General features: G+C 41.4%; 6 protein-coding genes across 6 annotated transcripts in view; all 6 read left to right on the top strand.

Annotated features, from left to right (window-relative positions):
* pcsk7 (proprotein convertase subtilisin/kexin type 7) overlaps positions 1-9,239 on the top strand; it is a 31,840-nt gene extending 22,601 nt beyond the window's left edge. Inside the window, exons 9-16 of the mRNA XM_082179172.1 lie at positions 878-1,045; positions 4,156-4,260; positions 4,383-4,485; positions 7,075-7,231; positions 7,322-7,416; positions 7,813-7,906; positions 8,021-8,138; positions 8,227-9,239. Coding sequence (XP_082035298.1) covers positions 878-1,045; positions 4,156-4,260; positions 4,383-4,485; positions 7,075-7,231; positions 7,322-7,416; positions 7,813-7,906; positions 8,021-8,138; positions 8,227-8,442 — 1,056 coding nt within the window. The 3' untranslated portion in view covers positions 8,443-9,239. The remainder of the gene's footprint in view (positions 1-877; positions 1,046-4,155; positions 4,261-4,382; positions 4,486-7,074; positions 7,232-7,321; positions 7,417-7,812; positions 7,907-8,020; positions 8,139-8,226) is intronic.
* A 1,595-nt stretch (positions 9,240-10,834) lies between these two features.
* LOC309505734 (histone H1-like) lies at positions 10,835-11,568 on the top strand. Its single transcript, XM_082179207.1, has one exon. It carries the CDS (start codon positions 10,900-10,902, stop codon positions 11,530-11,532), a length of 633 nt encoding a protein of 210 aa, XP_082035333.1. The 5' UTR covers positions 10,835-10,899; the 3' UTR covers positions 11,533-11,568.
* A 760-nt stretch (positions 11,569-12,328) lies between these two features.
* LOC309505741 (histone H2A) lies at positions 12,329-12,804 on the top strand. The gene has a single exon (XM_082179215.1). It carries the CDS (start codon positions 12,371-12,373, stop codon positions 12,755-12,757), a length of 387 nt encoding a protein of 128 aa, XP_082035341.1. The 5' UTR covers positions 12,329-12,370; the 3' UTR covers positions 12,758-12,804.
* Positions 12,805-15,610: 2,806 nt separating this feature from the next.
* Positions 15,611-16,118, top strand: LOC309505739 (histone H3.2). The gene has a single exon (XM_082179213.1). The coding sequence runs from the start codon at positions 15,647-15,649 to the stop codon at positions 16,055-16,057; it is 411 nt and encodes a 136-aa protein (XP_082035339.1). The 5' UTR covers positions 15,611-15,646; the 3' UTR covers positions 16,058-16,118.
* A 2,197-nt stretch (positions 16,119-18,315) lies between these two features.
* On the top strand, positions 18,316-18,716 carry LOC309505749 (histone H4). Its single transcript, XM_082179222.1, has one exon. It carries the CDS (start codon positions 18,352-18,354, stop codon positions 18,661-18,663), a length of 312 nt encoding a protein of 103 aa, XP_082035348.1. The 5' UTR covers positions 18,316-18,351; the 3' UTR covers positions 18,664-18,716.
* A 772-nt stretch (positions 18,717-19,488) lies between these two features.
* LOC309505745 (histone H2B-like) lies at positions 19,489-20,750 on the top strand. Its single transcript, XM_082179219.1, has one exon. It carries the CDS (start codon positions 19,530-19,532, stop codon positions 19,902-19,904), a length of 375 nt encoding a protein of 124 aa, XP_082035345.1. The 5' UTR covers positions 19,489-19,529; the 3' UTR covers positions 19,905-20,750.
* Positions 20,751-26,896: the final 6,146 nt, after the last annotated feature.

The raw sequence follows: 26,896 nt of genomic DNA, 5'->3' as shown, positions 1-26,896 counted from the left end.
GTGTGTGTGTGTGTGTGTGTGTGTGTGTGTGTGTGTGTGTGTGTGTGTGTGTGTGTGTTTTCTCCTGACGTGTGTGTGTTCTCCTGACGTGTGTGTCCTGTGCCCAGGTGACGTCGGACTGGTCTCTGCAGAGTGGCACGGGCTGTGTGTGTGTGTTCTCCTGACGTGTGTGTTCTCCTGACGTGTGTGTTCTCCTGACGTGTGTGTTCTCCTGACGTGTGTGTTCTCCTGACGTGTGTGTTCTCCTGACGTGTGTGTTCTCCTGACGTGTGTGTTCTCCTGACGTGTGTGTTCTCCTGACGTGTGTGTTCTCCTGACGTGTGTGTTCTCCTGACGTGTGTGTTCTCCTGACGTGTGTGTTCTCCTGACGTGTGTGTTCTCCTGACGTGTGTGTTCTCCTGACGTGTGTGTTCTCCTGACGTGTGTGTTCTCCTGACGTGTGTGTTCTCCTGACGTGTGTGTCCTGTGCCCAGGTGACGTCGGACTGGTCTCTGCAGTGGCACGGGCTGTGTGTGTGTGTGTGTTCTCCTGACGTGTGTGTGTTTTCTCCTGACATGTGTGTGTGTTCTCCTGACATGTGTGTCCTGTGCCCAGGTGACGTCGGACTGGTCTCTGCAGAGTGGCACGGGCTGTGTGTGTGTGTGTGTGTGTGTGTTCTCCTGACGTGTGTGTCCTGTGCCCAGGTGACGTCGGACTGGTCTCTGCAGAGTGGCACGGGCTGTGTGTGTGTGTGTGTGTGTGTGTGTGTTTGTTCTCCTGACGTGTGTGTCCTGTGCCCAGGTGACGTCGGACTGGTCTCTGCAGAGTGGCACGGGCTGTGTGTGTGTGTGTGTGTGTGTGTGTGTTTGTTCTCCTGACGTGTGTGTCCTGTGCCCAGGTGACGTCGGACTGGTCTCTGCAGAGTGGCACGGGCTGCACTGATGGGCACACGGGCACGTCTGCAGCGGCTCCTCTGGCCGCAGGGATGGTGGCCCTCATGCTGCAGGTGCGGCCCTGTCTGAGCTGGCGGGACGTTCAGCACATCATCACCTACACCGCCACACAGGTAACACATCACTCATGCTTCAGTGCCAGTCATCTGCTGTGCACACACATACTACAGTCCTATAAACCAGTACATCATTTAAAAACTATAAATGGATCAACCTATATCAGCCAGACAACCTACAACTCTCTCCTCAATTTAAGATGGACCAAACTAGACCTTACTAACTTAAACTGTTATTTTTTAGCATGTTTGTAAAACACAGTTATCATTTAATTTATTCAATGAACACATGCCTTGTTTAATTTAGTTTGTTTTCCTCGTTTACCTACACATGGTCCAGATTTCACAGATATTGTCCAAATGTCCAAAGCCTTGCTCAGTCTATCAGTGCTGATCCGATTGGAGGACTGTCATAGTTAGCAAGTGTGAATGGCAAAAAAAAACAAAAAAACACATGAAATCTGTCATTTTTACAAATCCGTTTCAAGCTACATTCATATGTGGCCTGAAATCCTATTCAAATCTCATTTGTGGAAATTAGTTTCACTCTGATTAGATTTTGTGTAGCTTTTCTGCCTATATGTCAGTTTCAGTAATAATGGAGACATATCTCTGTGGTTCACTGATGAGGTGTCTTCACTTCTTTCTCTGGAGGGCAACAGGATAACATTTATAAGAAAACATTGCAAACCCCTCTGTTGGTTTTGGTGAAGTCTGACCAACACAAGGTCATTGCCATGGAAACCAAAGAGAGCCACAGGACACACAAACTGGATCAGATCAGCTGCGATACACAGTGTGGACAGTCGATCCTTTAGATCAGATTCCAATCGGATACACAAATAATTGGATTTGGACTGACAGTGTAAATGTAGCCCAATGTTTGTATATCAAGAACAGTCATAAATCCTCACGAATGTGTGCCAGCCCACCGCATCACAAACATCTTGGAGCGAAACTCCTGACACTAAGGCCACTAAGGCCTAAGAGGCAGCTATACTCCTAGTAGAGTGGGCCGTACTGCTAAAGGGGTAGGCAGTCCGGTCGATTCATAAGCAAGAGAGGTAGCCTCAACTATCCATTTGCTCATTCTCTGTTTGGATGCAGGTGACCCTTTATTAGGAGGTCCAAAACACATGAACAGTTGTTCTGATCTACACCACAGGGCAGCTCTGTGGATGTAGGCATCCAATGCCCTAACTGGACACAGCAGATTACTTATTTCCTGGTCGGCATCCCGGAATTGAGGAGGACAGAAGCCCTGCGGAATGATGGATCTGGCCACATTAGTGCCTTTACCATGGCGGGGGCAAAGTCCAAGCACGAAGGGGAAACCGACAATGCTTGGAAATCTCCTATCCTTTTAAGAATAGTAATATCCAGGAGGAACAACGTCTTGAGAGTCAGAAACTTGACTGGAACGTCATCAATAGGCTCAAAGTGAGCCAGGGATAGGCCTTGGAGCACCACGGCCAAAGCCCATGCCGGTTCCCTAGTGCGTACTACAGGCCTCAGCCTCAAAGTGCCACGGAGGAAACATGCTATTTAGGGGTCTCTCCCTAAAGACATACCACCCAAAGGAATGTGGTAACCAGCAATGGCCTCCACATAGACCTTTAATGTAGTGAACCGCTCTTTCAGGAACTCCAGCACTGTACCAACAGGGCTATAAACTGGGTCCAGATGACGACCAGTGCGCCAAGAGGTGAAAACTCGTCACTTCAAGGCGTACCGTTTCCTCATGGAGGGAGCTCTGGAGTGTAGAATAGTCTCCACAACCTTGGTTGAGAGACCAGTATCTATGAGCTGGGCCCCCTCAGAGGCCAAGCCCTCAGCTTCCATTGTTCTGGACGGGGGTGAAATATTGAGCCCCCTGCCTTGGACAACAGGTCCCTCCTGATCGGCATCTCCAGAGAAGAGCCGTCGAGGAGAGACACTCGATCTGAGAACCACACTCTGCCCGGCCACCTCGTTGCTATCAAGGTGAGCCAAACTTTGTCCTGGTGAACTCTCTCCTGAACCCCCTGGGAGCAGAGCGGTCCTCCATTCCCCGGGCCTCAGCCCCTGTCTCGACAGGGTGTCTGCTCCTATATTCTGGGCCCCAGGGATGTAAGCTAGTATGACAGTATCTTCGCCTGGGACCACAGGAGGATTTGGTTTGCAGAGTGGACCCGAGTGCAAATGCCTCTGGTGATTTATATAGGGGACCACCGATGTGTTGTCTGTGTGGATGATCATGGTAGGTGCGCTGCATATTTGTCCTTTGCCTTTGTCCTTTGCCAATCACACCTATGCTTGAGATCTATCGTAATCAACCAGTCCTTGGATCTCATATGTGGTATGATCTGTCTTAAGGTTAGCATTTTGAATTTAAGCTGCATGACAGACTGATTCAGAAGGCGCAGATCCAAAATGGGACACAACCCCCTATCCTCTTTTGGAACGATAAACTACCGGCTGTAGACACCAGTTTCTGTGTCGGGAATAGGTACACATTCTATGGCCTCTTTCGCCAACAGAGTTTTTACCTCCTGTTCCATGACCAGAGCCTGCTCGGGGACCACCACTGTGGGGAACCTGAATAGTGTAACCCTGCTTGATTGTTCGCAGGACGCATTGAGATCTATTTGGCAGTAGCTTCCATGCTGCCAGAAAATCTACTAAGGGAACCAGCCTCTGGAGTCTGGCCTCTGGTGTTTTCCGAGCGACCGGTTCGATGTCCTCTCTAAGACCCTCCTCAGAGGGGGCGAGCCTCCCAGCACTGCTACGTGTCCGGGCTGTTGCTGAGATATGTGCCCGTGGGAGACCGCTGCGCACTGAAGCACACGAGGTGGCAGGGTTGGCAGAACGGCCCCCTGAGGGCACAGAAGGGAATTGGGCGTTGGTACTACGTTGTTGACCATGTCTCTTCGGAGGGGACTACCCTCAGAGGCCTGACGCCATAGACGTCAGGACCTCTTTTCCGAAGCCTTCTTGCCAATAGGAACGGTCCTCAGATCCGCCTTACCCCTCGAAGGCTGTGGATGAGAGGGCCGTTAAAAAGTAAAAAGTTATCGCGCAATTATTGAAGATGAATTACCAATCAGTAATACAATTAGAAAAATGTTGCTGCTGTTGTTATTATTATTTATACTATTAATCGTAATGTTGTAATGATGTGTGTTCAGCATGACGCACAGGCGGACTGGAGAAGGAATGGAGCAGGTTTCCATCACAGCCACATGTACGGCTTCGGGTTGCTCAACGCCTGGAGGCTGGTCAACGCTGCCAAGGTCGTGTGTGTGTGTGTGTGTGTGTGTGTGTGTGTGTGTGTGTGCTCATCACAGCACTGCTGCTTTCAGACAAACACAGTTCACATAAACAAGCTGAGAGTCTGTGTCTGTTTGTCTGACAGGTTTGGGAGTCCGTCCCCTTCTTGGTGTCCTACCAGAGCCCAGTTTTAACGACCAATGAGATCATTCCAGCCCATCCGAAAACACTCACTCACACTTGGAATGGTAAGAGATTTATATGGAGGATATTCTTTTGGATAAACAACAGAACTCAGGATGAATTGTGGGTAGAGCTCTTAAAAACATGCAACATTTCACCCTGAAATCAGAATGAAAAATAAAGATATTAGATTCTGCATAGATAAAAGAGTGGAATGAATGAGTACATGTTCTTTATTTCAGTATTTAAATGTGTAACTGAACCGAGATGTGATGATTTGCTGTTCTCCGGTCAGTAGTTGGCCATAAACAGGGCTCTTATGAGCGCAGTGTGTGCTGAGCAAGGCTCTGTTCAACGGACCCGTCCCGCACACAGCAGTTTTCTGCCCTTACTTGGACATGTTTGTCAGTGTTTGTGTGTTTAAGTATACAAGTGAAAGTCAAATGTTGCTTCCCTTTTCAGTTTCGCTCACACCTTTCTCTCTGTCTTCATCTTGTCTCTCTGTCTTTAGTCAGTCGGTGGAGAACCGCTGCATTTCTTGCTCTGTTTGACAGCTCTTCCCTCTCTGAAAAACTGTGTGTCTATTGAACTGAATCTTCTGACACAATTCAGCAGCATTTGGTCATGGAAAATATAATGTGTCCACTTATACAGTATTTAGAAGTGACTTCTGCAGCTGCACATCACTAGACAGCACTAATGGAGCGACGCACAGAAAGCGGAGGAGGCCTGCACGCCTGATTTATGCTTTTATTTTCTTCCTGTGACACTAATGTGCTATTTTTACATTCAAGCTTTTATTATTAGTCTCACTCTATTAAAATGACAGACGAGATGTTCTAGATTGAGATCCTCACATCTCTGGAATTGGACCCCATATAGTGCCTTTAAAATGAAGATGCCAAAATAAATGTTTATTGAGAACCAAAGTCTAAAAAGGATGTTAAAATATCTCTAATATTTGAGTTACAGGCATGCAAACTTGGGGCAAATGTGTTTTTTCACTCACTCAGTCACTGTTGGCATGAATATGCAACAAATATTGCTTAAGTCAATAGATTTGACTAAAAGAACTACAAATCACCTATTAAAATAAAATAATGATGCTGCCATCTTTCCAAGTCATGTTTACCCCCCTGTAAATTAGCTTCAAATCTCAGGTGAAAATGGTCATTTTGACCCCCTCTACAAAATGAAATATGGTTGATTTGACACGGAAAGACCCACGTGTCTTTACGGGATCTTTACGGGATCTTTACGGGATGTGTGTGAACGCACACAGAGATTCCAGAAAATCACTGGCAGTGTGAATGAACCAAAATCAGGTGATCCTGGGACACATTACCAGAGTATTCTCCTGAATCTGTGTGTGTAAGGGGCTAAAGTGACAGCAGCCTAATATTCCTGCCGTTGTCTGTCATCGTTAATCAAAGAATAAAAGAGAAAGTCCCTCACTGCTCTTGACTGAATAACTGCTTTAGCTTTAATAAAGATTAAACTATAATCTCTTTCTGTAGAGAAACCCTAGCGTTGAGCCCTGATATTAAAAACGGCTAAATCTGACATTTATTACAGTGGGTTTATGGGAAGATTGTTTTAAGTTCATTAAATTAAAAGGAGTTATGTATTTTTAAAGCCTATTAAATGTTCAAATTGATAGCTTTCAATTATACTGTAATGTTGATGTAATTAATGGTTAAAATTGAGGGGAAATCGGTATCAGTGAAACTGGCCTCTTCATTCATAGTGCTTGAAAGATGATATTAAACACATGTTTAAAGTATACTGTCTTCATGTTGCTTTACATTATTTTGGAGATTTAACATTTAAAAAAACATGTAGTGCTGTTAATCAATTAAACAAATAACTAATCACACATTTTTGCCTACATTTTACATACTTGTTTAATGGCCTCTTTTTATACCAGTACCGCTACTGATGTCTCTATGAAATACATTTTTTCTTTATTTTAGCCATTATAAGCATTGGGAATTACAGTATAATTACAAGCTATCAATTTGAACATTTATCAGGCTTTACATAATATAACTTTTAATTTAAGTGAACTACATATTTACCTGTACATGTAAGCTGTTATGTTAATTATTTTATTTTTTTAAACTAATGTTTCTAGTAAGTTACTAGATAAGCCTGTTCGGGGGGTGCGTGTGTGCGTTGTGTGTGTGGAGAAAACATCCAAGGATCATCGAGTCATGTGGACCACAGACATTATATATAAATAGAGAAACCCCCATTATAGAAACAACAGGAACATCCGGAGGGAGCCGTGATGATTTAGCCTTCTGGGTGTAGACGTCCCGCCAACACTAAATAATCGAGCTGAATTGCGACGACATTTGCTTGGCCCGATGCAAGTGACAGGCACACACACACACACACACACACACACAAAGTATGTCTGACTAAAACCTGATTATATAAGCAACTTAATGGCACACTTTTGAGTCTGCATGATGATCCAGCACTCTCCGCATGTAGACCCTGCTGCGCACTTGCACTGTGTGAACGCTGTAATCTGCGCCAGCGTCACGAGATGGACATTGTGAATGCGTCAAGGATATGAGAACATATCAATCTATAATGTCTATAGTGCACAACAATAAAGCTAAAAGAGCTTTTCTCTGTCCCTCTAGTGACGCGGTCTGACCTGAGGCGCTCGGGCATGCAGACGCTGGAGCACGTGTCCGTCACCGTGACCATCATCCACCCTCGGCGCGGGGACGTGGAGGTCACGCTCGTGTGTCCCAGCGGCATGACCTCGCTGATCGGAGCCAGACGAGCGCTGGATGTGTGAGCGTACACACACACACACTCCTCACTCTCTCACACGTGTGTGTTCTGTGCGAGTGTGTGACGTGAACCCTGTTTGTGTTTGAACAGAGATACGACTGGATTAACAGACTGGACGTTCTCCACTGTGCGGTGTTGGGGAGAGAGAGCGGAGGGACAGTACAGTCTACAGGTCACCGACCACAGTAAGACATCGCCGCCTTTTGTGGAGGAATAATGTTGGTTAGCCGCTAGCCTTTCCTTGCTAATGATGTCACGGGAGCGTCTTGAAAGGCTGCTTGGCTGATGCACTTCGAGAACATACACAGCCGTTTCCTAAAGGCTACAGCAAGCGCCAGTGTTTAGATGTAGGCCCACATGACCAGCGCTGTGCTGAGAGCGGCGAGTAGATGAGTGTGTAATAATGTGCTGCGCGCTTTCCTCTTAATGACAGATAAACACAACCACAGAAGTGGTGGCAGTCAGAAAACAGCAGTTAAGAAAGCATCTGATCACAGCGATGTATAGATGTGCTTATAGGCACTCCAGTCACGTCACGCTCATCTATACAGCACCTCATACCACAGATCTCTGTGTTTCAGGAGAGTCGACTCTGGCACTGGGCGTCCTGAAGTACTGGAAGCTCACTCTGTACGGCTCGTCTCTGTCTCCTCAACAGGTGAAGGAGAGACAAAGGTGAGCTGAAGAAGACTAGATATGACAAACCTCTTGATTTTACTGTTTACAATTGTAGTATTAAAACATTTGTATGTAAGCGATGCATTTGATTGAAAGTGTGTTTGAATGCAGAGTTGTTGAGGACGCCATGGGTGGCCAGTACCTCCACAGCAGCTTCGCTCTGCCCTGCCCTCCGGGGATAGATGTTCCTCCTGAGGTCGTGAGCCCGTTCACCTCCAGCAGCCTGAAGGTGTGTAGTGGAGTTACAGAGGGAACATCAGACATAACCTCTGTGTGTGTATAATCATCAGCATGACCAGTGTTGTGTTGTTCTGTAGTCTCTGCTGCTGCTGGGCTGCTTCGCCCTCTTCTGGTCCCTGTACTACACTCTCGAGGTGACCCTCACGCACTGGGACTGGCGCGGGTGCAGTGTGGCCGTGAGGGGGAGAGACGGCGGATCCATAGGCCTGGAGGACAGTCAGGTGGTGGAGATCCAGCCCGAGATGGACAGCGAGTCCAAGGTCCCGCTCATCGCTGCGGATGAGAACACGTAGCACTCAGGGAAAACCCCACCACTCTCTTTCATCTCCTAGTCTCCATTCCTTCTGTTCGGACTTCCAGGTTGCACTTTGCTTTTGTTTGAGCATGTGAGCAAACGCTCTATATTGAGTTGCCTTATTTTGATTTATTTGCTGATGTGTTCTTGACATTGTTACCGTATAAGAGTGCCTGATAAAGTGAGCGAGTCTCTGCCGTATTTGAAACAGTTACTCCATATAAGATTGGATGGTTGCTCGATTGAAAGACTGTGTGTTTGGTGACGGCTGCGTGAAAGAGTTTAATATAATTAAATTTTTTACATATTTTTGTTTTCATGATTCATTGAATGTGTCACGATTGGATAATTTCAGAGTATAAATGCCTACAACACTTGAATTTTGAAATAAGGAAAGAGATGGAATAAGGAAAGAGATGAAATAAGGAAAGAGATGAAATAAGGAAAGAGATGAAATAAGGAAAGAGATGAGTAACACTATTTTGATGGTCCCTTTTGAACCGTTCTGTTGACTGAGCAAGTTAGCGTAGCAGCTACACGCCAGCTTATCCTGGATCAGTGTACTGACACTCTAGCTAGAGTTAGTTTACATGCAGGTGCAACGTTACTTATAGTCAGCAAAATGTTTTAAAGGGACCATCAAAATAGAGTGAAACCTAGAGATAGTTTAAAGCTGACGTCTGCTTAACTGCAGTTGTTTTACTGATTTTAACCTGTTTTTTTTTACACTGGAGTGTGGTATTTTTGTGAACAAGAATTCAAATGTGGTTTAAATAAAAACAAAAAGGGAAAGTGTTTCAGCATCTCTTTTACCATTGGTTACAATAAGGAACATGCACAAACGCATGGATTTGCTTCAGAAGGCCTTTATTTACCCTCTGGACCCTGTGGAGCACTTTTATGATGGATGGATGCACTTTTTTGGGCTTCGATCTGTTGGATGTAATCCACTGCCTATATATATATATATATATATATATATAATTTTATATAACTCTGATTGTATTCGTCTGAAAGAAGAATGTCATACTGTATACATAGGACAGCTTGAGGGTGAGTAAATCATGGGTTAATTTTCATTTTAAAGTGAACTACTCCTTTAAAACCGTGTGTCATTGATGTCAAAATCTCAGTCCAACCAGCCGAACAAAGCTGGAAACACTGATACTCCAAGAGCAAAATTATATTAAACATTATATTAAAATGTTTTAGGTTGAGAAGTTTCTCAGTTTTGGTTCAGAGTTAAAAAGAGATGGAGTTTGTTTGGTTTTACATGTGAATCACAAAATATCCTCACTAATGTTGAAATGTTAGGAAAATTATGATTAATATAATTACTGTGTGTCATGAGACCCATTTCTTTCCACAAGAACAAGAGTAAGACAAATATATTCCTGGGTCAGAAAACTAAATATAGCCTGACTAAAACCCCAACATCTGTGCAAATATATCCAACATATACTGTAAATATATTTCATGAATCAGTTTTTAATAGTGGTTAAATCAAAATATATCAAAATTACAATGAGTGACCTGCGCTTTATTATTTACATTCATTCATTTAGCAGATGATTTTATCCAGAGACTTATAGAGAAATACAGTCTTAAAGGAGGCAATGATATAAGAAATACAATACAAAACATTGTCCAGAAAAGTACAAGCTAGAACAAGGAGGGAATAGTGAGAACAATAAGTTGTTTTTAAGTCACTTGCTTTATATGAGAAACTCATTCAGAGCTTTAACACAATCATCATTCACAAGCCGAAACCTGAGAAACAAATGATGATTTATATTTTTATATAGGTGATATGATGTGCATCCGCTTATGAAAACAAGTAAAACATTAATGCTGTGTGATCAGAGGTAGGCTATTGATGAGGATGAGGATTATTATAAGGCCAGAGATGAGAGTCACTGACAGACTCTGGATGATCTTCTTGTGCTTCAGTCGGTCCAAAACAACATCTGTGTCAAAGCCTCCCCTCGACCCTCACTGATGCTGATTTCATTAAAGTCTCTTTCAGACTGTTTGCTGAACACACAGAGGACGCCTTGAGACTTTTACACTCTTTTACATTAAAACTATCCGTCACATTTACCCACAGCTTTTCCCCGCGGCTGATGCTCGCCTTGGATTTGATCTGACGGAGGCAAAAGAAACATTTCCTCTTCGCGTATTTTAGTCTCTAATGAAAGCCCAGAACCTCTGCTTGCTGTTCACTTTGTTTTGACCGCGACAAACTATTGTATCGCTCCAGTTTCGGCCCAAATGTACGAGAAGAAAACACAAGAGTCCGCGGCTCGTGGACGCACAGGCACCGAGCGGGCAGGTTGAGTCTACGAGGTTCTCATGTGTTGTTTAAGAGCGCAGCGCCGCGAGCGCTGATCATTGATCGCTGAAAGCAGACCGTGTGTGAAAGCCTGCAGATCATCAACCGATCAGAGAGAGAGAGATGGCAGAAACCTCCCCCGCCCCGGCCGCTGCCGCCCCGGCCAAAGCGCCCAAGAAGAAGTCCGCTACTGCGAAAGCCAAGAAAGCAGGTCCAGGCGTCGGCGAGCTGATCGTCAAAGCGGTGTCCGCGTCCAAGGAGAGGAGCGGCGTGTCCCTCGCCGCGCTGAAGAAGGCGCTCGCTGCCAGCGGCTACGATGTGGAGAAGAACAACTCCCGCGTCAAGATCGCCATCAAGAGCCTGGTGACTAAAGGCACCCTGGTGCAGGTCAAGGGAACCGGCGCCTCGGGCTCCTTCAAGCTCAACAAGCAGCAAGCCGAGAGCAAGAAGAAGCCCGTGGCCAAGAAACCCGCGGCTCCTAAAGCGAAGAAGCCCGCGGCCAAGAAACCCGCCGCTGCCAAGAAGCCCAAGAGCGCCGCAGCAAAGAAGCCCGCAGCCGCGAAGAAATCGCCCAAGAAGGCCAAGAAACCCGTCGCCAAGGCCGCTAAGAAGGCGACGAAGAGCCCCAAGAAGGCGAAGAAGCCCGCGGCCGCGAAGAAAGCAGCCAAGAGCCCGAAAAAGGCCAAGGCGGCGAAACCGAAGGCAGCAAAGCCTCAAGCCGCCAAGCCTAAAAGGGGACCTCCCAAGAAGAGATAAACACTGTTCGTTCCTCAACGGCTCTTTTAAGAGCCACCCACTGACTCCCAGTAAAGAGCAAAACTATAAGGTTCATTAGTTAACATGAAACAATGAGCAATACTGCATTTATTAATCTTAGTTAATATTAATTTCAACATTTACTAATACATGATTAAAATCAAAGGTTGTATTTGTTAACATTAGTTAATGCACTGTGAAGAACATGAACAATGAACAGCTGTATTTTTATTAACTAACATTAACAGATTAATATGTATTGCTCGTTGTTAGATTGTGTTAGTTAATACATTAACTAATGCTAACTAATGAACCTTAATGTACAGTGTTACTATAAAACACTTTATATCTAAAATGAGTCAAAAGAATCCAAAATAAATTGATTACAGGTAAAAATGGCCCGAAAGGTTCAGACAGTAATAATCACAGTTCAGATAAGATTCATAACAGTACAGAATATATATATATACACACACAACAGAATTGTGGCAATACAAACAACAATAAGCAGTGATTTAACTCCAATAATTCTGTAGAGTATCAGACGGTTAATGTGCGCAGAATATACAGTGAAAGGTGAAGCACTTTTGTTGGGAACAGCGAATAATATACATTTTTGTACTTTTACAATGTTGTACAAATATTTAATTAGTTTCATCTCTTCTGTCAGCGTAATTAAGGGAGGTTGGGCTTCGGAGGGAAGTTCAGTGATTGGTTGAAATCTTCTCAGACTCTAAGCCAATGGGCGACTGGCTCTCTCGTGTAAAGGCAGTGTGTGGAGGCGTATACTCTTCATTCTGTTCTCTTCGACTGAAGGTTTTAGAAAGTCACTGTTAAAATGAGCGGCAGAGGCAAAACCGGCGGCAAAGCGCGAGCAAAAGCCAAGACTCGCTCGTCCAGGGCAGGGCTGCAGTTCCCCGTCGGCCGTGTCCACAGGCTCCTCCGTAAAGGCAATTACGCCGAGCGCGTCGGTGCCGGAGCTCCCGTGTATCTGGCGGCTGTGCTCGAGTATCTGACCGCGGAGATCCTGGAGTTGGCTGGAAACGCCGCTCGGGACAACAAGAAGACCCGCATCATCCCCCGTCACCTGCAGCTGGCGGTGCGCAATGACGAGGAGCTGAACAAGCTTCTGGGCGGAGTGACCATCGCTCAGGGCGGCGTGTTGCCCAACATCCAGGCCGTGCTGCTGCCCAAGAAGACCGAGAAGCCCGCCAAGGCCAAATGAGGCTCCAGCCTGGCTCTCTGACCCCCCAAAGGCTCTTTTAAGAGCCACACACTTCATCTCTAAGAGTTTTTCTGTGTTCATGGTTATAAACGCCTGAAACCCGTTTGGTTGAGGAGAAACATGACATCTTTAGTGGAGCAAAACTAGAGACCCATTCACAACCCAACCCATCTCTCCTTATATATAACATCATGTCTAACAAGACGTTTTAGATATTAATAGATTATCCAAAATCAAAACCGCAGTATCTGGGATTCAGTCATATTTCAGTCCCCCAGACTTTATAAAGTGGTGGTTCACCAACATTGCTTGTCATGATACTTTGGTATGTCCATTTTAATGAATACAAATAATTTTAGTACTTCAAAAATATTTAACAAAATGTGTAATCTATACATTTTGTTTCTGCAATATTGTATTTGTTACGTTATTGTGAAAAAAGTATAAAGTTTAAAACATATTTAAAAAATAAATTTAAAGTTTTAACTATATTTAGTCACATATCTGTAGATTTCATTTGTTTTTCACTTGATTTATGAATCATTTTAATAATAAAATAATAATAAAACAGTCATGATTTGAGTAAAAATATAATCATGCCAACTCATAATTTAGTTATGAATATAATATTTGATATAATGTGTCACTGAAACTCTGAGGAGCAGCTGATCTCAGAAATGGAGCCACTTCAGCAGCAGAAAGACTTCATTGTTCATGAAGAAATGATGAGCAGACAGAAGGGCACAATATGAGAGAGAGACTAAATTAAAAATATCACATTGAAGGCAATGTCTCCCTTCAGACCGGTTTCAGTCTTTAACCCCGTCACACTAATATACATATTCTTTTGGGGGAAAATATGGAAGATGATTAAAAATGAATGCATTTCTTGCACTGACATGTTAAATGAACACACTGACAGAGCTCAAGGTTTTGAATACACATTTAAAGCAATGGCTGAAACTGAAACAGCTCTGTGAACACTGACTGTACAGGATACAACACAATGCATACAAACATAAAGTTGCATATGTTAGCATGCACAGACATATACATACTTCTGTGTTTTTGTATTGTTAAATGTGTCTAGACTCTGTTTTATTGTGATTTCTACATCCATTTAAGCCCATATCTTATTTCATGTATGGGATGTATTTTTTGTATGTATTTTAATAGTTATAATTTTTTAATTCAATACTCTGTAATTTCTGTTTTAATTTTACAAGCCTAACCAGGGACAGGGGTTGCAAATTAGTCATGGCTATAAACCTGTATGCATGGCATCTACTTTGTATTCTTTATAAAGCAATGTTCTATGCATTTGTCCCTGTTAAATAAACATTAAATAAAAAATAAAAAATAAATTAAAGACTAACACAATAGGTTTTAGTTAAACATCTAAATTGAAAACATAAAAAAAATAAAAATAAATAAAGACCAAACAATTTGTCTATTTTTATTTTCCGCCCCAAATGTGAGAATTATCATAGATATGACATGGGTAGTTATTAAATTGTTATGAGGGACACACTGGGAATTAAGGCGAGTATTTCAGAACAAATAAATCCAGCAATGTGAGAATAAAGCTGTTACACTGATTGAATGATTTATTTTTTTCATTATTATTTTTTATTAAACATTACAGAGCATTAAAGCAATACAGATAAACATGAGAGCAACCAAACAAATAAGACTAAAAGATAAACAGACACAAATAAGTTGCCAGGGCAACGGAAAAAAATAATTATCACAATATCTTGATTTATAAATATTAGTATTATTAGTATTAATAAATCAAGTTATTATAGGATTTGGAGCAAAAAAAAAAAAAAAAAAAAAAAAAAAAGAAGCTATTTCCGTAGGATTATTGATAACTTTATAATTTGTGGACGGGAGCAATAGAAATATTCACAGCATTGGATCTTGTCCAACCAATTTTAGTGGATCTATACAGAAAAATAAAATAAATATAAATATTTATTAAATATAAAAATATATATATATATATATATATAAAAAAGGCTGAATTGTTCTCTCCTTCTTCCAGCCATTTGTCCTGGATCTAACACAGGCTTCTTCAGCTGTGGATCTGCATCTCATGTAGTTTGTAGTTTGGAATATTCAGTGCTTTGAATATCTGTCAATGGTTCATTAAATGATACAGCAGATTCATCCACTATTAATCTATTTTGCTTTGCTATATTACTTCCACATTTTCTTAAGAACTTCCCTAATTCATATTTTAAAAGCTCCCAGTTACGTCCATAAGCTTTTGGTGATTCAGCCCTTTCCCAGTAAATCTGGATTAGTTCAATAATCTGTTGCTTGGCCTTTTCATATTTAAGGAGGGAGCTGTTTCATTTCCCAAGTGACGGTTTAGAGGCTGTAATTGCCATATTTTGCGACAAAATAACTGAAATATAAATGTCATTATGGTCAGACACTAATATTAGGCTGTTGCTAATATTATTAGAGATATTATTCATGTTTTACAAATCAACCAATAATCAATTCTGGACTGCCTTGAACGGTCTTTACTCCAGGTATGCTGTATTACATCCGGATACTGTTCTCTGCAGATGTCAACTATGTGTGTCAAATTTATCCATAAATGCTTCAATATTTGAATTTGAGGAAGAAAATGTAGGAATATATGAGGAAAGTAGCAACTGAACAAAAGCGTGTTGAGCGGGAAACCCTCCGCTTGTTTGAAAAGAGGAAACGCGCAGTCATTGGCTAGCAGTCATAGCACACGTCACACACTAGCCAATCACAAGCCTCTGCATCATCGCGACACTATGAGCTCGTGACGGTCCAACGCTATAAAAGCAGGCGTGTAACAAAAAGCAGCATTTATTCCCGCGCCCTAATAGAGAAGAAACTGCAGCCATGGCAAGAACCAAGCAGACCGCTCGTAAATCCACCGGTGGCAAAGCCCCGAGGAAGCAGCTCGCGACTAAAGCAGCGCGGAAGAGCGCGCCCGCCACCGGCGGCGTCAAGAAGCCCCATCGGTACCGGCCCGGGACCGTGGCTCTGCGGGAGATCCGCCGCTATCAGAAGTCCACCGAGTTGCTGATCCGCAAACTGCCTTTCCAGCGGCTGGTGAGAGAAATCGCCCAGGACTTCAAGACGGACCTGCGCTTCCAGAGCTCCGCAGTCATGGCCCTGCAGGAGGCCAGCGAGGCTTATCTGGTGGGTCTGTTTGAGGACACCAACCTGTGCGCCATCCATGCCAAGAGAGTCACCATCATGCCCAAGGACATCCAGCTGGCGCGCCGTATCCGCGGAGAGCGCGCTTAAACCCGCCGTCGCTGCTGTGCACGCGCGCGTCAAACCCAACGGCTCTTTTAAGAGCCACAACACTTCCTGTAAACGAGACTTATTTCCAGTGTAACGCCGAGTATAAGCAACAGGCTCCTACAGCAGTGCAGGGTTAGGTCTCGGTCATGCCAGATCTCAGACACTGAGGAGAAAGAGTTAGAAAAAATATATTTCCAGACTATCACCTTATAGTGTTTATTTAAATGTACAAGAGTCATACCACTGCATCAAATTAACTCTAAAATACATTATACAAGTAAGCAAAGTTTCATGCACATTAAGCAACTATACATTAAAACTGTATAACTAAAAATCAATAACTACATCTAACACTAAGAAAAAATAAAACATTTGTTTCATGTCCCCACTCTCTCTAAACTTTACCATGAAATATATTTATTAAAATCCTACAGATTTGTTTTTGCATTGTTATGATTCCATATCTAATCTATGCTTTAAAATGTTTGTTTTTGTTTTTTGAGAAAAAATATTTGATCTAATATTTTAGATAAAATACACATTTTAGTTGTGATAAATTAAATTCATTCCCCCTCTGAAAAACTTGGATCATTCCACAAGACACATCTCCAACAGGAAGTTGCATCATCTGGATCTTCTGAAGACCAAAAGTTTGTCCTCTCATTTTAATTTCTGTATATTTGATGAAATTGAATGAATTTGATGAAGTTGGTCCATCTCAACATACTGTCCTGTTACCTAAATTATTTCTCAGACTTTATTTATTTTCAAAATAAATATGAACTTTTGGTGAGTCAGTAGAATCTGCTCAGTGTCCTCATGATATCAGCATCTTATAACTTCAGTCCTGTTGCTGAACTGTAGAATAACAGGAGTGAGTTAAAGTAACAGGAGTGAGTCGAGTCCTCTGTTTTGTTGATTTAATACTGTAAATATTAGTTGATATAACACTATTCACCTGAATGATGAGTTTTAAGGTCGCAGTTGCTTAAATTGTAGACATTAGTATTATAGTTTGACAATGTGAACACGTTACTTCCAGGAGCCAGTCCACCACTGAGTGACTTACACACTTTATCTGTGTCTTATATTGTGTAGAAGAAGGAGAGAACTCACACTATGCAGGAGCAGAAACACTCACGGCACATCGCAAGGGAAGCAGACAAACTAGGTTTATTTTATTTCTAAAAATATAAAGTTAAACCACTGTTTTGTTATCAGTTTTGTTTGGTCCATCATTTATACAATTGTTTAATAAATTCAATTATAAAAAAAATTTTTTATAAACTTGAGGTTTCGGTCTCTAAAAAAAAAAAAAAAATTGCTTTGTTCTTATCAAAATACACCTTGCCTTAATATATAGTGATTTTTTTTTTTTTCGTCACAAATATCAATTATCTGAACATATAACCAGCAATCTCTTTCAAATAAACAGTTTCTTGTGGGGAAAACAAATGAATTAATTGACATGCTTTTAAACATGCTTTTTAAATGGCACAAGCGTTTCGGTAACATGCATCATCTTCTGCTTAGAAACCGTGTAAATATGAAATAAAGTTACCTAAGATTGGCCAATACACAGTTTGAATAGTTAAATGTGTGTAGTATTAGACTGTTGAAATAAAGTTTAATTTTCAAGAGTTACAACAAGCAAATGTCACCCATTCGGTGGAATGGCCCACAATAGGCAATTTGTGTTTTATATGATCAGAGTTTATGGCATTAATTAGACAGCCGGTGAGTAACATGACTGAGTCATGAGCGCCTGTTTCCATTCAGCAGAAATGGACAAGGATTTCAGATAGTCCCCATATGTAGGGTTTACCAGGACACACACACACACACACACACACACACACACACACACACACACACACACACACACACACACACACACACACACACACACACACACACACACACGCCCGTGCGCGCGCATAAACAGAGTAATATATCAGATGCTACTATTCATATTTTTACAATAATCAATATTGTGATATGATATTTATGTTTATTATTTTTATGTTTACTTTGCTGTGCTTGTAGAACATCACTGTTCATTATCAACCAGTACTACTGTATTACATGATCTGAAACATTATTAATATTTCATATAAAACAAAGGAGAAGCTCCATCAGAGCGGGGTGGCGGTTAAATTCCACGTGACCATGTGACGCTGCGCTGGTTTCTCTCAGGTCCTGTTACTCCCCATATAGATAAAAGGCCTCCCTTCAACACTCATATCTATTCTACTCGTCATCGTTTGAGTATCGCATCAATCCTGTAAAGCATCATGTCTGGAAGAGGCAAAGGCGGGAAAGGACTCGGGAAAGGAGGAGCGAAGCGTCATCGTAAAGTTCTGCGCGATAACATCCAGGGAATCACCAAACCCGCCATTCGGCGTCTGGCGCGTCGCGGCGGCGTCAAGCGCATCTCTGGGCTGATCTACGAGGAGACCCGCGGTGTGTTGAAGGTGTTCCTGGAGAACGTGATCCGCGATGCCGTCACCTATACCGAGCACGCCAAGAGGAAGACCGTCACCGCCATGGATGTTGTGTACGCGCTGAAGCGACAGGGACGCACCTTGTACGGCTTCGGGGGATAAACGCCTGAAACACGAGAAACTGACGAACCCAACGGCTCTTTTAAGAGCCACACACTCTCTCACTTAAAGAGTCCATGATTTAGCAATGGCAGGCCATACCATCAGTTATAAGACTTAATCATTGTGCTCTATTAATGATCTCCTAAAATGATACACTAATGTATTGATACTAGGCTAACAGTATATTTTCATTTTCTTTATTTAACAGTTAATATCTGAAGTATTTTATCTGAATTAAACAATATTTATCCGTTTACAGATGCTAAATGTTTTACAAAATGGACCAAATCAGAAATGGTACCAAAGTAAGCAGAAGTGAAAATACAGAAAATAAAACCAGATTATCTTTTTTTTTAAACTCAAATGGGCTTTTATTTGCAACTATTTATAAACTATTTGCTACTAGTTTAAACAGTGGAATGAATAAATGAAGCTATGAGAAAAAGCTGTTTTTAAAGGTCTGGCTGTTATTGCTCACTTTCCTCTAAAACCACTTATAAACACATTGAATGAGTTTTAATTACACGATTGTGCAGAATGTGTGTCTAGAACCGCTTATTATTTTCAAAATATCTCTAAAATCTATAAATAAATTAAAAGTGCGGGAAATGAAACAAAGTAAACTATGTCGTTCAAATATGGGGCGGTGGGCGGGGCTATTATTTAAGCGCCTGTGATTGGCCCTCGTTCCGCTCTTGATGCTTTGAGTTGTCCAATGAAACACGAGCTTATGGGTTTGGCCAATGACAACAGGCAATCAGAAGGTTTGAGTGTCTCCTTGTAAATTAGCATAGGGCAGTGAATAAAAGCCTCTGTGTCGCTCTTGAGTTCACACTGATTCTTCAGTTTTACGAACATTCCTCATCATGCCTGAACCAGCCAAGTCCGCGCCTAAGAAGGGCTCCAAGAAGGCCGTCACTAAGACCGCCGGGAAGGGAGGAAAGAAGCGCAGAAAGTCCAGGAAGGAGAGCTACGCCATCTACGTCTACAAAGTGCTGAAGCAGGTTCACCCTGACACCGGCATCTCCTCCAAGGCGATGGGCATCATGAACTCTTTCGTCAACGACATCTTCGAGCGCATCGCCGGTGAGGCGTCTCGTCTCGCTCACTACAACAAGCGCTCCACCATCACGTCGAGAGAGATCCAGACCGCCGTGCGTCTGCTGCTGCCCGGAGAGCTGGCCAAACACGCCGTGTCTGAGGGCACCAAGGCTGTCACCAAGTACACCAGCTCCAAGTAGAGGCCGAGGAGGCGAGCACACACACAAAGGCTCTTTTAAGAGCCACACACACACTCCTGGAAAAGAGCTGATTATGGTAGATGAGTCAATTATGGTATTAGTAAATATTAACGAATACGCTTAAATGTAGTGATCGTCACATATGTACGATTGCGGAGATTTTGTGGTTTATCACGTGTTCGTGACACACACACACACACACACACACACACACACACACACACACACACACACACACACACACACCTTGTTTACTGCTAATGTTCATAATTGTTGCTGCAGAGCAATCGTACATGTGACGGCCACTTTCTTCTCAACCAACTGCGTTTATGGTGTTCGTAAGAAAAGCGTTCTCTATCAGATACAATGGCGGATCTACAAAGAGCCTTTGGGTTATGACAAAACACGCGTTCATCTGTTTATTTGGGTTTGTCGGCACTGATGAATTTCCAGAGAAATGGAAGTAAATGAAACCAGAAAAAGAATATTTCAGCTTCCTGAGATTCTCTGAGAGTTTAATGTATTAACTTTCATTATACAAGGGGAGAAAGTAAACTGGTTATTAAACAGACAATAATCATTTGTGCAGAAATATAAACATAGACTAATGTATATCATTAGTTTAATTTCAACCTGCCTAGATTACTGAACTGAAAACAAATAGAAATATGAATATGCTCTGTGTTTGTTCAATATTTATTAAGTCTTTAACTGAGGACACTGATGTCTGTTTTCTAATCCAATCATTAGAACTGCTTTAGATTAGCAGAATATTGTACAGTAATCTCTCATAGGTGCTATTGTGTCATAACTTTCATTTCAATTAAATGAAATTACTCTCATGAATATTGTTTCAGTGAAAAACCTCCCCGACCTTTTCCCAGTAAATACATTTCTATGATTTTCATGATGTTTGTTTAAACAGACACTTTCTGAAGTGTGTAAATACATGTGGCTCATTCCTTCAGTTGAAAAAACAATACTGCATATTTTAGCTGCATAAAATGTTATTTCATTTTCATGCCACATGGTTTTCCATCAATAGACAATGTCAACTAACAAAAAAATAGATAATAATGTTTAGTACTTAATGATAACACTATTTAAAAAAGACTTTGATTAAGCACTTGACAATCAGGTTCCCTTGTCCTCAATCATGTTTTCTCAGCTTCACTTTAAAGGAGAACTTGGTAACTTTTTTAACTTAATAAAACTGTCTAGAAATCATTTGGATGGTTAAACAACCTGTTCTGGTGATATTGGTGACTTTCCCCGCTCCCCCCAGCGTTCCCAGGCGGAAAACCAACCTTGCAACTTGCGCACTGCCGTCCCGGCAAAGTGAAATTGGAAGTCTCGTGAGAAGCGAGAACTAGAACGAGAACGAGCGCGAAACACAAATTGCTTTACGGCAATTCGACATAAACACACACGCATGTATGATGTATTACCAGATTACTCACCTCGGTAGACATAGCTCCACGCGATACAGTTGGCTTGCTCCGATCAAAACAAACGCACATGAGCAGCGGTAGAGAGGGGGAGGAGGCCGCCGCAAGTGAGTTTTTTACGACTGTGTTGTGAAATATACGCCCCCCCACAGCTGTAGGGGGAGCTCGTGGGGAAAACATGCGACAACAAAAGGGAAAATCAGCGAAGAAGTGACTAGAGTTCGCTAGAGTTACAGAGTTCTCCTTTAAAATAAAGGTTGCATAGGCTATATAATATACAACATATAAATCAAATCTTGAGTGTTTGGCTGTGGAGGTTTGGAGCGGTCACAATTATATGACTGTGATAAATTATTAAAACCCCTGTCAATTTGGTATTGTCATATATTGATGATATAATGGAGAAGGTAAGATGTCCTGTTATATGGAGATGTTAATGCACATAATCCAATAAGGTGGAGTGATCACAGCGATACAAATGGTGTTATAGTAGAAGATGTTTTGAAAAGTACGAGTTGGTGTTAAATGATGGAAGGCCGATATTGTGAGGAATACTGGCAGCCCTATAGATTTATTAATTGCCTCATCAAACTTATCTAGAGTTGGTGAAGGGGATGTTATATACAGGGCTGCTCATAACTGGTGCACAGGTGCGCATGCGTGGTAAAGATGAACGATGCGCACCAGAAAACGTGGAGGGAAGCGCTTTTGAGTACCAACATTTTTGGGGACACGCTTGCTTACTGGATTAGGATTTACTTACACATGTGATTCACAGATTGATTGCAAAGTTTACACATCATAGAGTGAAAGTTTATTACTTGCATGTTTTTTCATCAGTTCTGTCAGTTTAAACATCAAGCGCAAGAACAAGACTGGAACTCACGCGCTGTTTTGTGCGCGCACACAGAGGAACGCAGAAAGCACGTAAACGCCGAGTTCTTTCTCTTCTTTTGAGCTTGAACAGACACATGCACGCACAATTAAGTCATAATGCCTGTTTAATTTTATGTCTGTACCTGAATATAGTTAGACTTACCTGAAAAACATAAAGCAGCACATATTTCATGTGTGATGAGGACAGCTTGTAGGAGAAGTGTGCTGTGTAAAGTGTGAGTACCAAGCAGGATCTTCAGGTGCTGGTTATAGGTTCCTATACACTGACTAGTGATCATTATCCAATTTTATGCAGGTTTGGTAGGGATTTGAGAAGAGAAGTGGAAAAGAATGTCCCTAGATACTTTAAAATATACAACATATATATATATATATTTATTCTTTTTTTTTTACATCTAAATAGCAGTTTTGAGTAGTACGAAGCATATACTCCTTGTCAGCTTCCTGAATGGTGAAATTATACATGTGGGTATTAAATGAATTAGCCTGACCTATACTTGAAGAAAAGGAGGAAAGCCATTACCAGCATGAAGATACGCCTGAAGCAACTGGTGCCTTTCTGCCAGAGTACTGGAGAGGTCTTTGAAGTTGGGTTAAAATATCTTAAAATATGTGTGCTTACTCTCAAACCGCATTGTCCAAAGATGAATGAGAGGACCACATTTAAGAATTAGGTCTGGATAGTGGAGAAGGAAGTGGTGTTTTGGTTTGACAGGGGTATCTGGGAAAACATCCACTTCCATCTGAAGATACTCCCTGAGGAGAACCTTGGATAGGCTACCCGATTGGTGTGAATCTTGGGTGCACAAACAAGCTCTACAATTTCCCTGAGCTTTACAGATACAAAGCAAGACCGTTCGACACAAACCCCTCGAAAAGATCATGCCCTAAACATTGTGGAAAGTGTCTCAAACGATTAAAAACAGAATCGAATGTAACACCATCTATAACGCTCTGACCCAGTGACAGCCCTGTCACACTGTTCTGATAGGCTTCTTGAGTCTTCAGAGGACCAACTTTTGTAGGCTCCCTTTCAAAGTCGTTTCTATGTCATACAGTACCGAGAGAAGTTCTTCCTTTTGCTGAAGTTTTCAGTAAATCCTCCCACAGAATGGGATCACAAGTTGTCACCTACAATTGCTATGACAGACCCTTGCAGTTTCTCACCATCATCCAAAATAATTCCAGATTCCTCAAAAATCCCTTAAATCATTCACAAGGCGAGATAATACCAAGTCTTGACCAAAAACACCTGTAAACCCTGTTCCCTGCAAAGCATCAGTAACTGCATCAGACCTATAGAGGACCTATTATATGGCAGAATTTCAGCCAAGGTAAGGTATGCAGCCAGAAGTTTATGATCCAAGGGGATTTGCAACCTCAAAGGCATCCTGGTACAGAATTATGGAGAAAGAAGATGGAAACTGCTGAACAAGAGTGTTTTTCTCCCATCCTGGACATCTTCAAGTACACTGTAAAAAGTGAACAGTTGGATCAACTTAAAAAAATTACTTCAATTGGTAACACCTAAAGAATTTAAGTTTTCTCAACTTAAATTATCACGTTTTATCAACTTCATTTCACTAGGTTAATCACACTTATATTATTTGAGATCATTCAATCCTATTATTTACATTAGTTTAACTTAATTTCACTGCATTCCAACTTAAATGTATTAATTTTTACTACAGTTGGATAAAAAAAAAAACAATAAAAAAAAACACTTCAATTGGTAACACCTAAAAAAATTGTTTCTTCAACTTAAATAATTATATTTTCTCAACTTAATTTCACAAGGTCAATCACACTAGACTCAAATTGCTTTAGAGATATTTATTACCATTTAATTCATTGAAATTTCATTTACTGACACACTTTACATCCGTAACAGTCTTTTTGCAAAGTTGTCTTTGCACTGCATATATTTATAAAAAGAAATATAAAAAGTGGTTATGCCCTTAAATGAGCCATAAAAACAATTAAAGGGATAGTTCACTCAAAAATGGTTCAAGTTGTTCCAAACCTGTATGAGTTTCTTTCTTCTGCTGAACACAAAAGAAGATTTGACTGGAAAGTAAAAAAAAAAGACTGGAAGTCAATGGGTACGGTCAACTTTCTGGTTACCAACATTTCAACACATCTTCTTTTGTGTTCAGCAGAAGAAAGAAACTCATACAGGTTTGGAACAACTTGAACCATTTTTGAGTGAACTATCCCTTTAATATATTCTTAAAATAGAGCCATATAAGTGTATTTAGAAGTGCTTTAGAACAGCTTACAGGTAATGCCCTAAACTGAGCCATGTTTTTATAAAAAAACAACAACATCAAACAGATCATGGACAATGTTTTTAACAGCTTAGAGTTATAGGTAATTACACTTTCACCAATGTAAAGGGAACCAATCAACTACAGATTTGAACAACTACACATATTAGACATATGACTGAACAAATGGATAGTCTTACAAACATAAGAACACATGACACATCCAACTAGAGACATTCTTTCAAACACATATGCACATTCAAACATTACAGCAAGTTCACTGTAGTCTCCTGAAAAGACTTTGAACTTTTGGTGACATCTTGTGCTGATCGAGCTGCAAGATAACTTTCTGGAATACCTCGAATGTAAAGCGAAGTGGTTTTGGATAAGCCAGATTGATGATGTATATCATCCCGAGAAGCAAGGCACAAGCTGATGTGAACGAAGTCAGCTCATTCAGAACTTTAAAACACCCTTGATGACGACACCTATGTCAGCCGGTGGTTCGTGATGTTCTCCCCCCTCCTTCCGAATAACATACACCGCACAATCATCTTGCTGGTTCTCCTAAAGTAGTGTACATAATTTTTTTTTCACAAGGTACTCCTTGATAAGATCTTGAGGATTTTCCCCCAGGAAAACGATGAGGGCCTTCAGGACACACTCTCTTTTCACGTGAATGTTTTCAGTCTGTGATAAAGCAATCGATAAAAAAATATATTTTTCTTATTTAAAAAATTCAGAGTAATCTGTAATAGAGAATCAGATTTCGCCAAGGATTGCGAAGGACAAGAAAATATAAACATTTACAAAACCATAAAAGTTTGTATTAAATGACTGGCCAAAGTGTATATGTGTGTGTATATATATATATCACAGAAGTATACAAAAGTTCATTTATTCAGATTCAAACGCTGATGTCTATGTTACCGTTCAAAATAGAAGAAATCACCTTTTGAAAGTAACTGTGTGGTTCAAATAACTATATTGCATTGACTAAAGTGGTTCAGCACAGAGCTTCTGGATTCCACGTCAGAATGCCGGCTCATTATTGGCCAGCTCCTGCGTCAGCATCATACATGTGTGTCGTGCTGCTCACGTGTACAGTGTCTGCCAATACTGAGCCAGCATTCTGGTGTGGAATCCGGAAGCTCTGTGCTGAGTTTACTACATGAACAGCATAGGAGATCGACAGGAGAGAAAAGAAACTGTTGAACAAAGTCATTATTTTTGTTTTGTTTTTGCGCACAAAAAGTATTCTCGTCACTTCATAACATTAAGGTTGAACCACTCTTTCTGGGCCTTGAAAAGTGCAATGATGTTGCTGCCTATGTGTGGTTCAGATTCCGATATTTTAATTTTTGTTCTAAAGATGAACAAAGGTCTTACGGGTTTGAAATGACATGAGGGTGAGTGAATAAAATAAAAAAAGATTAGTTCACTTCAGAATAAAAATTTCCTGATGATTTACTCACCCTCATGTCATCCAAGATATTCAAGTCTTTCTTTCTTCAGTCGAAAAGAAATTACGGTTTTTGAGGAAAACGTTCCAGGATTTTTCTCCATATAGTGACTTCAACGGTTACCAACAGGTTGAAGGTCCAAATTGCAGTTTCAGTGCAGCTTCAAAGGGCTCGACACGATCCCAGTCGAGGAATAAGGGTCCTATCTAGCGAAACAATCGGTCATTTTCTAAAAAAAATTATTGTTATTATTATTATTTTTATATATATATAAACTTTTTAACCACAAAGGCCCGTCTTGCACTAGCTCTGCGATGCGCATCTACGACTTCAAGCAATACGTTATCACACTGGAAAGGTCATGCGGAAGTACCGATCCAGTGTTTACAAAGCGAAAGTGCAAAGACTAACTCAAACGGCCTTCACAAAAAAGGTAAAACAACGATGTCAGGCGATTTTGAAGCTGGAGGAGAACATTTTATTTTTCGCCGCTGGGTCGATACTTCCACCTACGTGTCACGAGTGACCTTTCCAAAGTGATTGCATAAATGTGCATCGCAGAGCTAGTGCAAGACGAGCCTTTGTGGTTAAAAAGTATATACATTTCTTTCTTTTTTTTAAAGCCAGATCGTTTCACTATAAGACCATTATTCCTCGACTGGGATTGTGTCGAGCCCTTTCTTTGAAGCTGCACTGAAACGTACTCGGTTACTAACGTAACCTCGGTTCTCTCTAGAAGAGGGAACGAGTACTGCGTAAGATATCTTACGCTAGGGGAAAATCCTTTTCCGCGAGATATTGAAGCCAAAAATTATCCTTAATTTTGTAATAATGCAAAACGCGTTGCAGCAGCAATGCAGACATAGGCGAGACAGCTCGCGCGCCTATTGGCTGCTCTGCGGCAACTGCAGCAGCCT

Source organism: Leuciscus leuciscus, assembly GCF_965113295.1.
Source record: "Leuciscus leuciscus genome assembly, chromosome: 9".
NCBI lineage: Eukaryota > Metazoa > Chordata > Actinopteri > Cypriniformes > Leuciscidae > Leuciscus > Leuciscus leuciscus.
The sequence above is the reverse complement of the archived record's forward strand: the minus strand, read 5'-3'. Positions and strand labels throughout refer to the sequence as shown.